This window comes from Elgaria multicarinata, chromosome 9 (genome assembly GCF_023053635.1).
Source record: "Elgaria multicarinata webbii isolate HBS135686 ecotype San Diego chromosome 9, rElgMul1.1.pri, whole genome shotgun sequence".
In the NCBI taxonomy this organism is placed as follows: Eukaryota; Metazoa; Chordata; class Lepidosauria; order Squamata; family Anguidae; genus Elgaria; species Elgaria multicarinata.
The window spans coordinates 46,144,264-46,158,807 of record NC_086179.1 but is presented as its reverse complement, the minus strand read 5'-3'; the positions used below and the strand labels follow the sequence as shown (position 1 = coordinate 46,158,807).

The 14,544-nt window shown below is 37.9% G+C and overlaps 1 protein-coding gene across 1 annotated transcript in view; it reads right to left on the bottom strand.

Annotated features, from left to right (window-relative positions):
- Positions 1-14,544, bottom strand: part of CEP290 (centrosomal protein 290) — a 63,988-nt gene that overhangs the window by 8,424 nt on the left and 41,020 nt on the right. Inside the window, exons 38-47 of the mRNA XM_063133814.1 lie at positions 13,770-13,969; positions 11,773-11,986; positions 10,534-10,671; positions 8,927-9,148; positions 8,359-8,475; positions 7,904-8,049; positions 6,974-7,129; positions 6,647-6,770; positions 2,628-2,762; positions 223-309 (exon numbers count right to left, since the gene is read on the bottom strand). Of these exons, the coding sequence (XP_062989884.1) occupies positions 223-309; positions 2,628-2,762; positions 6,647-6,770; positions 6,974-7,129; positions 7,904-8,049; positions 8,359-8,475; positions 8,927-9,148; positions 10,534-10,671; positions 11,773-11,986; positions 13,770-13,969 (1,539 nt within the window). The remainder of the gene's footprint in view (positions 1-222; positions 310-2,627; positions 2,763-6,646; positions 6,771-6,973; positions 7,130-7,903; positions 8,050-8,358; positions 8,476-8,926; positions 9,149-10,533; positions 10,672-11,772; positions 11,987-13,769; positions 13,970-14,544) is intronic.

Here is a 14,544-nt window from a genome sequence, read left to right as displayed (position 1 = left end):
CCAAGTCACCTATATTTTAATCCAATACCTTATTACAAACTAACACAGAAACAGGTCCAGTATAAAGTATCCTTTCTATTCAGAAAAGTGAAGGTAAGCCTTTTCCCACTTTTTGTTTGATTGCAAATGGCTATATTACATGCCTAATTTATAAAAGAGAAGAGATTTCATTTAGGCTTGTCCTCAAAACAATGCTCGATAATTCTACAATGTAATTCTTACCCCTCTGACATTGCCTAACTTCCGCTCAGCTTCTGCCTTCTCTCGCTTCAGAAGCTCACACATTTCTTTTAAGTCCTCTACTTGATTCTTAATAGAACAAAACAATAGTCATATTTAGTTGAGATTTTTTTCTTCCAAAAAAGACATTTTACACTGAAATTGAAAATAATTCATATGCATACAGATGTAAAAAGTTATCCATCAGCTGCCATGCTGGCCCAATGCAGAGATGTTTGGATGTAACAGAGAGCTTGTGTGTCCTCCACTGCTTATAGAAGGCTCTTCCCTGCAATAGCTGTATATGTTCACAATACAGGAGGTGCAATAATAGCACTGTTTCCATTCAGAGTGCCTTCCCTAGAATTATCTGTTAACTAAGTCAGACAACTTACAACAAGCAACTATAGCATGACTACATACCATACTTATCATTGTTAATTATATTAGATGTAAAAATAATAATTGTGGAATTGCTCCGTTTGACTCAGTGATTCCCCGGCCGGAGAAGGGGTGGGTGGGTTTCTGACTCAGCCAGCCCAGACACACGCTCCTTCACTGCCACTTTGTTAACCCTTTGTAGCCTAGGTTCTCAAGGAAGCATGCCAAACTCCAGAAATAGGGACCAAACACTTTTATTCTTCAAACTACACACTTCCATAAGGGTCCACACATTAAGGTAAACAAGTAAGAGGTTTGGTGGAAAAACACGGACAAAGGAATGACACACTTAGGACAGCAGGGACTAATACCTCCCCCTCTACACACTCAGGCCAATTGAATTCACACTCTCTTACCACCCACCAGCCGTAACTCTGGCAAGGTCCCTTGCCCAATTGTACCCAAACCTAAACTAAAACAAAACAAACATTTAATTCTGCGACTCATCCCCTTTGTTGCTCACTCCAACTTGACTTTACGCCACTCAAATTAAGACTCCTTCCCTCAGCGGCCGCGTGGAGCTTCCGCCATCTGGCCGGCCCAGCGTGGATGCTCTAACTCACCACGCACACGCTGGACTCCTGACACCCACAGGAAAGAGACCGGACCCTTGGGTGCTTAGGCTTTTTATCTCTTTCTGGGACCCCCTTGTCACCAGACCCACCTTGACCAAGAGAAACCCCATAGCAACCCACACCTCTCCCGAAGGGAGGGGGGAATGCTCCCAGACATTGCACAGCTGCAACTTGTTACTCTCCCCCCCCCCGGTACCAGCCCGGGGAGGCGTTATCAGATGCCAGGCGCTTCTCGCCCAGCATGGCCTTGGCATTTCACTTGCTACTCCCTTTTCAGACACAAAGAACCCCCTCTCCCTGGTATGAAGCAAAAAGATGTTCTCTTAAAGGAACCATGGGCTCAGCCCATGACAATAATAACTAAAACTAACGACACTCATGAAATTCATGGTTTACAGGGAGCATTTTCCAAGGGTGAGCAGGTACTTCCATGTTTCCACATTTGGGAAAAATCTGAGTTTGACAAGGCAGATAGAGAGAATAGCCATTATCAATACCCAATAGTAGAAAGGCCAGTGCCCTGAACCAGAGAAAGAGTCACATGCAGAAGCAGTCTTCTGTATGCAAAACAGGAATCTAAAACATTCACTGGATATTCACCATAATGTGGAAGAAGTCCGTCTGTATTGCATTACATTTAATAGGAAGCTCAGCTGAATGCCAGTGAAAGTAAGGCTACCAACTATGCTGCTATGAGAACCACTGCTTTGGACATACCTCTATCCAATTAGCCTCCGGACTGGGAAGACACAATCAATGTAAGTGACATTTTGCTGTGTCTTTGAATTCAGAATTCCTGCATGAGCCAAACACAATAGATACAGACATGCAGGAAAATTAGCCACTTAGAGTAGCTGGCTGTTGTATGTATCTGCAAGTCACTTCTCTGGGCTTGCCTCCTTCTAATCAGGAATTATGCCAAGATCCCATGAAGAAATAAATGGGGTGGGATACGAAATTCCTATTACACACTCAAGAGTAAATATTTAAATGAGTAGGGGGTGGAGTCGATGGCCTTATAGGCCTCTTCCAAATCTACTATTCTATAATTCTATGAAGAGTATGTCTCAGTGATCAAAAGTTGCAGGAACTATTCGAAGGATTAACAGAAACAAATACATTGGTAATCACAAGAAGCCAAGTAGGGTGTTTCAACATGAATAATTAATTTTACAAGATAATTTAGGAACACAGCCCTAACATAGGGGTTTTGTTTTGCTTCTCATCTGTTGCAAATGCATATGTAATATATAAACCATTCATAATAAACAATCTGTTAATATATTAGAACAGGTGTCACATATACATTTTAAAAATAATTCCAAAACATAAATCCAAAACCCAGATTGGCATACTGTGACACCATCAGGTATGTTACATGGAAAACTATACCTTTAATCTTGGCAAGTCTTTATTGGCTTGTTCTAGCTGGAATCGTAATTCCATATTTTCAGATGACAATGCTAGGTTCTCCTTTTGAAGCTCGTGTTCTTTTTGATACTGATCATCTGATCCTAATCCCGATGTCTTAGGAAGCAAAAAAGAGCGTAATAAAAAGTAAAAAAACTGAATATTTGCATTTTGTTACACTTGACAAATAACAACAAAATAACCTAAGTCTTACCCAGGAAGTTCAGTCAGTGCTCTAAAACAAAGTTGTACACAAGCTGTTCATATCTACTACCCCTTCCAACTGTTCAACAGATTTGATTTCTGAGATGGCATACAACATAATTCTGTGAAAATATAAACTAGACATACCCCCCAATATACTTTTTTCAATTAAAGTAAGTCCATAATTTATTTATTTAAAGTACAAAAAATAAAAGATAAGAAATAATAGCATGTTGACCAATGTTAAAATACATCAAAAACTGAGGGAAAACAAAAACGTCACTGGGGGATTAAAAACATGATGCTGAAAGGGTAGTAGTGCCAGGTAGGTGAATATTAGTGCCAGGTAGGTGAAATTTCTACCACTGAGGAGACTCTTGGTCACCTGCCTTACCTCAGCTATGGTGACCTCAATACATTGGGACATATTCCTTCACGTACCTGCATCCTAAACTCTATGTCTTTAAAATATATGCACTAGAACTTTGAATTCTGCTTGCAATGATCCAGAAACTAGTGAAGTTCTTTCAAGTTCAGTGAGATGTTCCTACCAACTAGTCCCACTCAACATCCTGATAACTATATTTTGAATTAAGTGTAGTTGCTGAACAGTCTTCAAAGAAGGTCCCAAAATTAATGCAATATAGTATTATTTGCTTGTATGTCACCCCATAAAAAGTAGACAATCCTAGGTCATATTCATCTGGGCAATCCCATCAATATAGGTTCCAGTTGCATTTGATGTATTACCTGAATTCAGCAAGTCAGCAAATCATCTTACGTGGGTATATTAAGAAAACACCTACTACAAACCGCTAGTGTTTTGTTTTTTTCTAACAGGTTAAAACAGGCTACTCATGGCAGTAAAAACTACTTGCAGTATTATACTGACAAAGAGCTTGTCTTTATTTGCTAAGAAGCAACAGCAATGTGATATTCTTGTAAAGAACTATAAAAGATACTAAGGATATTTGTTGGAATATCTCCGATCTAGAGGCACAATTAGGAGTTTTAGCATAGCCGCTATACCACTATTTTTTGTGTTTTGTATTTCATTTAGTGCAGTATCTATGGAACGAAGTGCCATACTGGCTTTGCTAGTGGTCGATTGCATCCTAAATAATTACATAGTGGAGCAAAAAGCCTTAGGATAGGACAATTACTACAAAATGTGAAAACATCCTGTAGGTTGACAAGCCATACTAGGGTACTGAAACAGCACAGTAACCACGACATTACTGATCACACTACAAGCCATACTTCATTTTGGATTAGCTACACAAAGGAACTGTGATGGGGGAAAGCAGGGAATGGACTCATAATGGCAAACCTGAGGAACGTCACAAAACCCTGGAATCAATTCAGTTCTTTCTTCCTCAGTTTGATGGCTCTCATATGTATCTTCTACCACCACCTCTTCAGTATTTTTTTCAATGTCTGTGACAGAATCTTTGTGCTGATTAGCAGCTTCCCCCAAGTCACATGGAATGCAGCTTTCTCTGTCAGGACAAGATTCATGTTTGCTTCCTTTTTCTTCATCACCATCACTACCACTAGAATGCTTGCAGATTTCTTCTGTTTCTTCTTTTGTTATTTCACATTCTTGATCGTTTTTTTTCTCTTCAAAAGGAGCATTTTCCTTTTCAGCATTCTCTTCAGTGGAATTTGATTTTGGAGAGCTGCACGTTTTGCCTTCTGATCCTGCATCTAAATCCACTTGCTTTTCCTCATCTTCAAATTGCTCTTCTGGAGTTCCACTGATAACATCACCTTCAGCAGCCTGATGGGATTTGTCTGTAATATATGTCCCCTCATTGACTTCACTGTCATTTGTATTAGTCATATTAACAAAAGCTTGATCTCTTGACTTGGTCTTACCTAAGAGTGTTTTCTTAGGTAGATATTTCAAACGCTTGTGGTTAGCAATTTTGTTATTAGTAAAGGGAGTGCTAGCCAATGCAGCTGTCTCACATAGAGAATTCTGATACAGAAGATGTAATGTAGCATAAAAAGAAAAAGCAGTAGTTTATAAAGGAGAGGTAGCTTAAAAACATGCATATATTAATGGAACATTTACATTTAGTTTACCCCCCCACCCCATTATATTAAAAGAAACCCTACATAAATCAGAATTATGTGGGTCCTTCCTCCTCATTTGTCAAGGATATCATCAATTCATCCTGATCTCAGTTCTCTAAAGCTCTGATCATCCTTGACCCTCTCACTTGTCTCTAAACCAAGCCAGCTGCCGTATTCAAAGCAGAAAAAGGAGATTCTTTTTCCTGCTCTTAAATTTAACAGTACTTTGGGCCATCTAATCCAACATTGTTTGCAATATTAACCAGATTATCCTGGCAAGCATTCCACAAATTTGTGAGATTGGGAAGGGGGTGTCCTCACATATAGTACTCAGAGCTATCACACCTCTGAACACAGAGGTACCATCTTTTGAATGTGTCTAATCATTTTTTTAATCTATTGATGCATTTTGATGCAACTTTTAATGCCAGCTTTCAGGGCAGAAAAGTCCTATCAATGCTGTTCACATAAGCAACATAAAAACAATTTTAAATATATAACACTCATATAAAATAAAATAAAAACTTTAAAAAGCAGCATTAAAATCACCGAAGCTAGTACTCATACCACATCTTTGTGGTAGTAAATTCTATAAGCTAATCAGGAGTTGTGTGAAGAAGTATTTTCATCTGTCTCTGTTGAATCTACTGCAATGCCAATAATTTTATTGAGTGATCCTGAGCTTTGGTGCTTTGAGAAAGAGAAAATGTTCTCTATTTTCTCCATGCTGTTCATGATTTTATAAAACCCTACTACAAGGGTGAGAAACTTGTGACCATTCAGATGATACTGGCCCCAGACTCCCAGCGGCCCCAACCAGCAGGGCCAATATTCAGGAATGATAAGAGTTATACTCCAACAACATCTGAAAGGCCCTAGCTACACTATGCTCTGCTTAGTCACCTTTTTAAAAAACAACAACACTAAAGGCAATATACAACTGTGCCGTTCTGCTTGCACAAATGATGTTGTCCTAGCAAAAACTAGGTTCTGAACTATGTGCAAGAGGAGAATCCAACTAAATTACATTTGTGCAAGCGCAGTTGTGCAACTGGTTGCGTAACTGTCACGTGCAAGTGCTTGCACAATGGAAAGATTGGCATATCGCCACTAGCGCTATCTGAGTTTGCAAAAGGACAACATTGGAAACTGTCCAAGGTACTAAACACTTTAGCTGTTCATCAGAGGTATGGTGCTGTAACTTCTGATCATTTAGTTATGTTTTTCAGCTCAACAATATCAGAACCATCCCAAATGTGGCTGCACCATAAAAGGCATTATGATACTTGTTATTTTGTTTTCAGTCCCATTGTGTAGCATTCTGAGACTTGTTATTTTGTTTCATCCACCTGTTCAGACAATAATTCTGCCTCCCTTACTTCTATGCACCTCGGAGGACCTTGTGTGCTTTCTCCTCACCCTTTAAAACAGGCAGTCAGTTAATGCCTCAAGTGTCTCCTCTCAAGCTCTGAAATATAGATCTGGATGTCCCCCTACTGACAAGTACAAAACTATTCTCACAGAACAACTAGTTCCAGAAATATTTCAGTTTAGGAATACAAAACATTTAAGTACTTGATTTCTGCAGCTCCTATGCAGATCGCAGAATACTAAAATCAAGATTTTCATCAGTTGGGAGAGAGACTGAAAAGAAACAGGAGAGTTTATAAAGACTGCAAATTATGTATACTTAAAGAAATAAAAATAATTTAACTTACTGAAGGTCTTGAAAGCGTGTCTCTGGAAAGCTGTTTCTCCAGCACAATAAGCTTTTCTTGCAGGTATCTGTTTTTTAAGTGCAAGTCTTCTACAACAGAATCGCGAGGGACAGCATACTGTGTCCTACACAGAAAAGTGTACCAGTGTTATTACTGAAGTGAAAAATTTTCTATATGAGCATGGAATTTACATTGTTAGTAAAGGAACACATGAAAGGAAAACATTCCTTTGAAAATTATGTAGCACAATACAGTGAAATATTCAGTAAACAACCACAACACCTAATTCTACTATTCCTTTCGATAGAGTTTTGTAGTATTTCTTACTTTAGGTGAACAATCTCATTTTCCAAACCCATATTCCGTTTTCTAAGCTCTTCCAGCTCTCGCTCCGATTCAGAGGCTCGGACTCCCACAACGTGATCAACAGTAACACCGTAGCTCTTAAGTTTCTTTTGCAAAGTAATTTTTTCTTTATCAGCCCTGTAATGTTTAATTAAATATTGATTAATATAATGTGGCATTTGCTTCCGTATGAATGAAGGGTATTTAAAGAGTCATTTTACTGCTTAATAACACAATAACGGCTGCAAATCACGGGTTAATTAACCCAAGGTCTGCCAGGTTGCGTATTGCCACTGTCTCTTTAAATATGCAACCTCCAATCAGTTTTTAGGTTGGATTGTATAGCCCATGAATAACCCACAGTATTGTACCCACATCACAACTGGAGGCTGCAAATTCAAAGCGGCACTGGCACGAAATTGTGGGTCCATTAACTCACAATTTGCTGCCGTTATATGCAAGTTAATGGGACCTATTCTCAGTAAGTATTCTATAGGTAAGTTGCCCTAGTTATATTACTTACCCCTCCATGGGGGAGGGGGGAAAACATTTTGAAATGTACCTCCTAATGTGGGACTTAGAAAACTGCCAAAAGAATTACATTTAGGGAGGTGGAGTCTGCAGCTTTATGGTGATTTTTGCCATTTTTGGCCACTACAGAATTGTGTACCTTGCTGAAAAAATGGGGACATTTATTTTGCCCACTCTTTAATTTCATCGTTTCTCTCATTATTTTTCTCACCAAATATTGGTTGGTTTTTTTTTAGGGGGACTATGATTTTTTAAGTCAAGCAATAATGTGTTAAAGCTAGTATTTCTCAGGACATATTTTCCATTTATTGAAACATTCCTGCCCCAAAAAAGTCTGATATTAAAAAATCGCTGTAGATTTGGCTGTGAAAAGATACTTACTTGGAAAAAAGTTCCTTTAGTGTATTTAACTGTTTGGTTAAAGACTCTACTTCCTTTTCCTTTTCTTTTAATTTGTTCCTCATCCCTTCGGTTCTATTCTGCCATTTTTTACTTTCCTCCCATCTAATTAATTCCTCCTTCGAGCTCTGTAAATATAGAAAAGCAAAAATGCATAGTTCTTGGAATCTAGTTTTTAAAGTCTGCTTATTTTTCTTTAAAATTGTTACTTTTAAAAAAGTTATATACATACACATACATAAATGTAATAAATAATATATTTTTGTTTTAAACTGATATATTTGGTTGTGTTAATGTTAATCTGATCACTGATTTCCTCAATCATTTAATTCATAACAAAGCAAAGACATAATTGCAAGGTGAAGGGAAAAACATGGCAAGTCATATAAAGAGAAATTATATTGGCTAAGACCATAACTGTAGCTTGCTTCCCACACCTTGTCTTCTCTTGGAGTTTTCTTTTCTGTCTCATCACTCTTCTTTCCCAACTCAGTTTCCAGCTTTTTAATTTTTCTGTGAAGTTCATCGATCAGACTTTGCTCATCAGCTTTGCCCTGGAAAATTAGGAATAGTTTAAACTAACTGTAAGTGCTATATATTTTGCTTGATACAGTGATACAGTATTGATACTGGGGCATTCCAGCAAGCCCAACTGTAAGTAGGTTCTTAACAAAGCAGAGGTCCTGAGATATTCTCAGTTTGTGAGTAAAGACATAGTTATATATGTGGTTTCACCTTCCATTTATGTTATTGAAATTATATACAATTCAGGGAAATGCAAATGTTCTTCAAATAACCAGGTTTAATGCTTCAAGTAAATTAACATTTTCTCTAACGGACATGTTTACAGATACTTAAATAAGATGGCTTATTTTTGTATATAACCAAAGTCACCAGATTTGCACAAACATGTAGAGGGGCTTGTGGTTTACCACTGGATGATTTTCTGCAGTGAAAACACTACCACCACCCCACAAGAAATATCCCACAGCACATACTATTTACCTGAATTGAAGTGGTTAACCTTTTAATTCGTTTTTTAAGTTCTTCGTTTTCTTTTTCCATCTCATCTTTCTCCCTTAAAACTTTAGTGTGGGCTTTCACTTTTTTCTGAAGTTCCTGATTTAAATCATCCATATCATCTAACAATGAATTCTCTTTATTTTTGCTTAATTTAAGAGCATCTTTAAGTTTGGAAAGCTGGTCATTTAAATCTTCTATCTGACTCTATAAAAATACATTGTGGGGGGGGGAATAGTGTGTTATTCAGGACTGCCAAAAAGATGAATAAATATGGTAACATTAAACTGATACAATTAAACTGATACTTGTTCCTGGATGGGGTAAAAAAATGGCCATTTCAGAAAAATCATTACAATACTGACCACAATTCAGATGACACCAAGTTTCTGACAACAGAATGATAAGGAAAGAATTTTATCCTTTTCACATCACATAAGATTAATAATAATAATAATAATAATAATAATAATAATAATAATGGCTCCAAACTGCTGGATTCAACATGAGAAGCTACTTTCTAACAAGTCAGAACATTAGTCCATCTAGACTAGTATTACCTACTTTTAGTGGAAGCTGCACTCCGACATCCTTTTAGTGGAAATGGTGGTGATATAATCTAATATAAGGGTGTTGAACCTCAGACCCGGGGACCAAATCAAGCCCTTTGGGGTTCCCCAGATTGTCTCACTTCCTTCCCCACTACATCAAGTGGTGCAGCCCCTCAATAAGATCTTAATGCCTCTCCTAATACTTAGTTACTTCAAGGTAAAATGTGCCGGTATTTGGCCCCACTCCTTCTGCCTTTGGCTCTGCACCCCCTTGCCTTCAGCCCTTCCCACCGCTTCTCCAAAACTGGATTTGGCCCCCAGGCTGAACGAGTTTCCGTAACCCTGATCTGCCATCATTGGTAAGCAAAACATTCACATTTGTGGTGCCACCAGTCCTATCAGGTACTGAACAACAAGACTCTAGGTGCTGCTAATTATTCTAGATAGCTGCAAAGTACTATCATCTGCCAATTTATTATTTTTCTAGAAACAATAACCAGAATATTCTTTTCAGATGCATCTGATGCTTCTGCTTACAAAAACTCACGCTGCAATACATGTCTTAGAGACAAACCTCTGTGATTTTTGCTGCAACAGGTTAACAGAGATATTCTTTTAGACTGTGTTGTTTTCTTTGTGCTTCTAGAAATAATTTACTATAGACTGAAATCCTGCACGAAAATGTAAAATCAGAAACATATTTCTGATCATTTCAAAATGTAAAATCAATAGCTGTATGTACAAATATTTTAAAGTGCACGACACCAGTGTGCCCTCTCCAAAATACGCAACCCACTGCGAATGCCCAACCTCCTTTGATTTAATTGAGGGATGTGCAAAAGCCCCACGTGTGCTACATTAAAATGAACAGAAAGTGCTAAGCAGCAATGTTTGGGAAATTGCATCCTGTGGTTTAACACTCAAAAGCATGATTTGTAGATAAGCTACAACTTTCACAGTGTTATCTATTTTCTGTCTTGTTCTATCTTCGTATCAGGACAAACTAGGCAACATCACATAAGCATGCAACTTCCTGCTCACCCTCAGTTCCTTTGTGTGCTTATCAACAATCTGCTGAACATTCATGTGCGCCTCCTTTTGTGATGCAATAGAAATAATCTGTTGCTCTGCAGCAGCTGTCATTTCTGCTCGGAGCTCCAGGAGTGCTTTACTCAAAGCCTGCAAAAATGTACAATTATTAAAAATATAAAGGGTTTGCTAAAATCGATAGAACAAGTACTAATATCCTTTTTGCCAAAATTCTGCAGCTGACAAGAAAAAGAAAGAAAGCAATTAAAAAAACAAATAAAAAAGCAGAGATGAGATATATTTCTAGGATATAAAAAGGTTAAACAATTACCAGCACATTGTTGAAGTTCAGCTTATACATAAAATAATTTAGATTTTTAACAGCTCTATGTCCTGTATGCTGCTACCATTTTTGCTGGTAGGAAGTGTTTAGGGCAAACGTGAACTTCAGATGACTTGGCCTACAATGGCCTACTTCTGGCACTTCAGATGACTTGGCCTACAATTCCCATCAGCCCTAGCAAGCATAGCCAACAGTGATGGATGATGCGAGTTATAGACTAAAACATCTGGACAGTGTCAAGTTTAGCTCTCAGAAACAGGTTGAGCCTTTGAAAAGCTATAGGGCAGGGCAGTATCCAAAAGGCGTCATTTCGCAAACTCAAACAGTGGTAGCAGAGAGCTGCCAAATATGCCTGGTGTGAAAGCGCTTGTGCATTATGGCTGCACAATCGCACTTACGCAATAGTAACTTTAGTTGGATTCTCCCATTGCATAGTTATGAAACTAGCTTCTGCTAGCGGAACGTTATTTGTGCTAGTGGAATGAACCTATGAACCCAATATTCAACCCAATACTGTTTCATTCATCCTGCCTTGCATTGAACCACTAACCTGATACCCCAGGTGACTAAGAGTTCCATACATGCAAGTAAGTGGGCCTGCAGAAGAGGGATGGAGCACCGTTTGTCCTCTGCGCCTAGCCTCGGAACTCAGGGGGCTGCTAGGGGAGGGAAACCCACTCCTCTACTCCTAGCATATAGATACAGCTTGCTCTCTCTCAACTCTGTCTGTCTCCAGCAGGCTATTAAAATCTTTTGCAGGCTAGTGTGCATTGGTAAGCTATTATATATAGAATAAAGTGAAAATGTCCCTGCCCACAGGCTCACAATCTCAGAAAACAGTGGAATAGTTCTGGTTTGCTAGAGAGAGAGAGCTGGTTTATAGCCCAACTTCTTTTTTCCATACTTACTTTCTGCTGTTTCTCTTTTAAGGCTAGCTGATTCTTCAACCGTTCCACTAGATTTTTCATTGTAGTTGTTGGAGCTCTATTATTTGCTTCTCTTTGCGCTTCCAGCTCCATTTTTACATTCAGTAATTCTTTCTCCATCTGTGACAACAAACTCCTTAATTCATCCACTTCATCTTTCAATTTTTTCACTTCAGCTGCATGCTTCTTCTCAAGTCTAGCACAGCAAAATAATAAATAATAGTGACATCCACTGGTTAAATAGAGCAAGTTCCAGATGGACTAACAGAGCTGAAATATTGCTTTGTTTTTATTATAATTATAAATATTCCCAACAGTGGCCTAGAAGAGCAAAACATTGTCAAAGTTGTTTTTGTGATAACTAACGTCAGCTGCATGACATAATGAACTATGAAAATGTTTGAACTAACAAATTTCCTCCATTTATTTTAACTTATAATTCAAAACTAAAATGTTCAGAATATACATTTGGAAGAGGATCATCAGATTGGCTCATGCCAACAAACAACCCCACATGAACCAACCCACCACCACCCTCAGCTCTGCCTGTTATTTGCATATCATATTTCGTGCTTGTATAGAGGCCTACAAATCCAATGCACATCCAGCCAAAACAGCACACACTGATTTTTATTTTATCTTTTTGCATCCAGATCATGCAGCTTAGGTTTTGGTGGGTCTACAGTTGTAGGTTCCTATGTAAATATGAAATCCAAAACACATTAATGTTTTGTTGGGTCATGGACAGGGTTAAGTAATCCTGATCCCACAGAGTACATACATTCCGAACGTCTTCAAAGAGCTGAATAATTTTTAGGAACTACAAAGATTAAAAAAGCAATCTGAATATGGTAGCAGCAATCATTTTCAATTCTCTTAAAATTCTTTCAGTTAGAAGTTTTCAGTAATTCTGTTAGGTATTTTCAAAGCAATCTGATTATGTATACCAAGGGGTGATATGCATAATGTACCTAATGATTTTAAATTGAGGACGTAACCTACTTAATTATCAACATCTTGGGTTCTTAATATTTAATATTTTACTTGTGTTAAGCTAACAGAAAAAATGGAAATATTTCGAAAATGTGATTTCTTTTTTTCTTTTTTTTGGTCATGCTTGCTTGGCTCACCTCTTGGTCTTGGCACTTAAAGCTGAATAATGGCCTGCAAAGAGGCACAATTTGACATAATGCATTACATTTCTGAACTGATGGGTCTGCTCACTTTAATGAAGAATCATTCAATGGTGAGGGAAGAATGCTTTATCATACCATCAGTGAGGACTTATCTCTTGTTCTTGACTTAGAATTTCACCCCTGCATATTCCTAAGCAACTCTCACAGTGGTAGATAGTTAACCATGGAAGAACGCAACCTACAGTACACTTATTCCAGAGCCATAAAGTTGAACTTAAAAAGGATTACTTTGGAGGGAACAGACTGCAACCAACACATTTTGTGGAGGCAAAATGAATACTATAAAACAATGCCTTCATTTTGAATGTAATAATAATAATAATAATAATAATAATAATAATAATAATAATAATAATTTATTTATTTCTTACCCGCGTCTCCCTTTGGATCGAGGCGGGGAACAACATTAGAACAGGAATCAATACATCTTAAAAATTCATGATTTAACATTGATCTGGATAGGCCTGCCGGAAAAGGCTAGTCTTTAAAGCTGCCTTAAAATCACACAGAGAGTTAATTTTACGAATCTCCTCTGGCAGGCCATTCCACAATCTGGGGGCGGCAGAAGAAAAGAATAATAAAGAATAATAATCTTGAAAACAAAAAACACACACTATTTTTATATAATGATATTAAGTTCAAAGTTTATGCTGAATTATTTTTGGCCTAATAAAATTAATTATATGTTTCAGTCCAGATTTTTTGAAGACTAAATAAACATATGTATCTCAGACTGCCAACAGATAATTTATACCATGAAGTGTAACATTGGTCTAGACTTACTGGGCCCTGATGTTATCAAACTCCTTGATTTTCACCAACATAATTTGCTTTTGCTTCTGCAAGTCAGAGGACGTTTTCTTTAATTTGCTCAGAAGGGAAGCAAGGGAGCTGTCTTGTTCTGCTACAGTTTGTTCCATCTCCGCCAGACGAATTAAATGTTTATTTGCTGGGACAGCTAATGAAGGCTTTTTCATCAACTCCTGCAGAACAAAACATGTTTTCCAGGGAATAAATCTTTCACTGTTCATTTATTTGATATTACAATTCAACCCATATCTTAAATTACTCAGATCAAATTCCTTCCCGATGCACATTTAGGAAAGGATTGATTTCACTTCTCATACCCAAGATTTAGAACATATACTTCAGCCCAAATTAGGAACTTCTTAAAGTTTTACTGATTTCAATATGAGATGTAGGCATGTGTTTAATGCTCTCCCAACAAAAATGTCAGCATGACATAACAGCCCTTATGATCTAATGAAAACCTATAGCAAAGCTATCTTTGTTATAAGAGGCTGTTTACATAACTACCTGCACTGCAGCATGGGTTGCTGTGTTTTCTGAACCCAATGTGCAGTGGAGGTAGCTTCAAACTCGCCCTACAACCTGTGCTGCACATTGTGGGTTGTAGGGTGGGTACGAAGCTATCCGTGCCAGGTTCGGACAATCCATGCTGCAGCATGGATAATTATGTAACTGACGGGCACACGGCACACACAGGAGTAGGGGGAGAAGCCATGATGGTTACTCACCATCACCCCAGTGATCACAT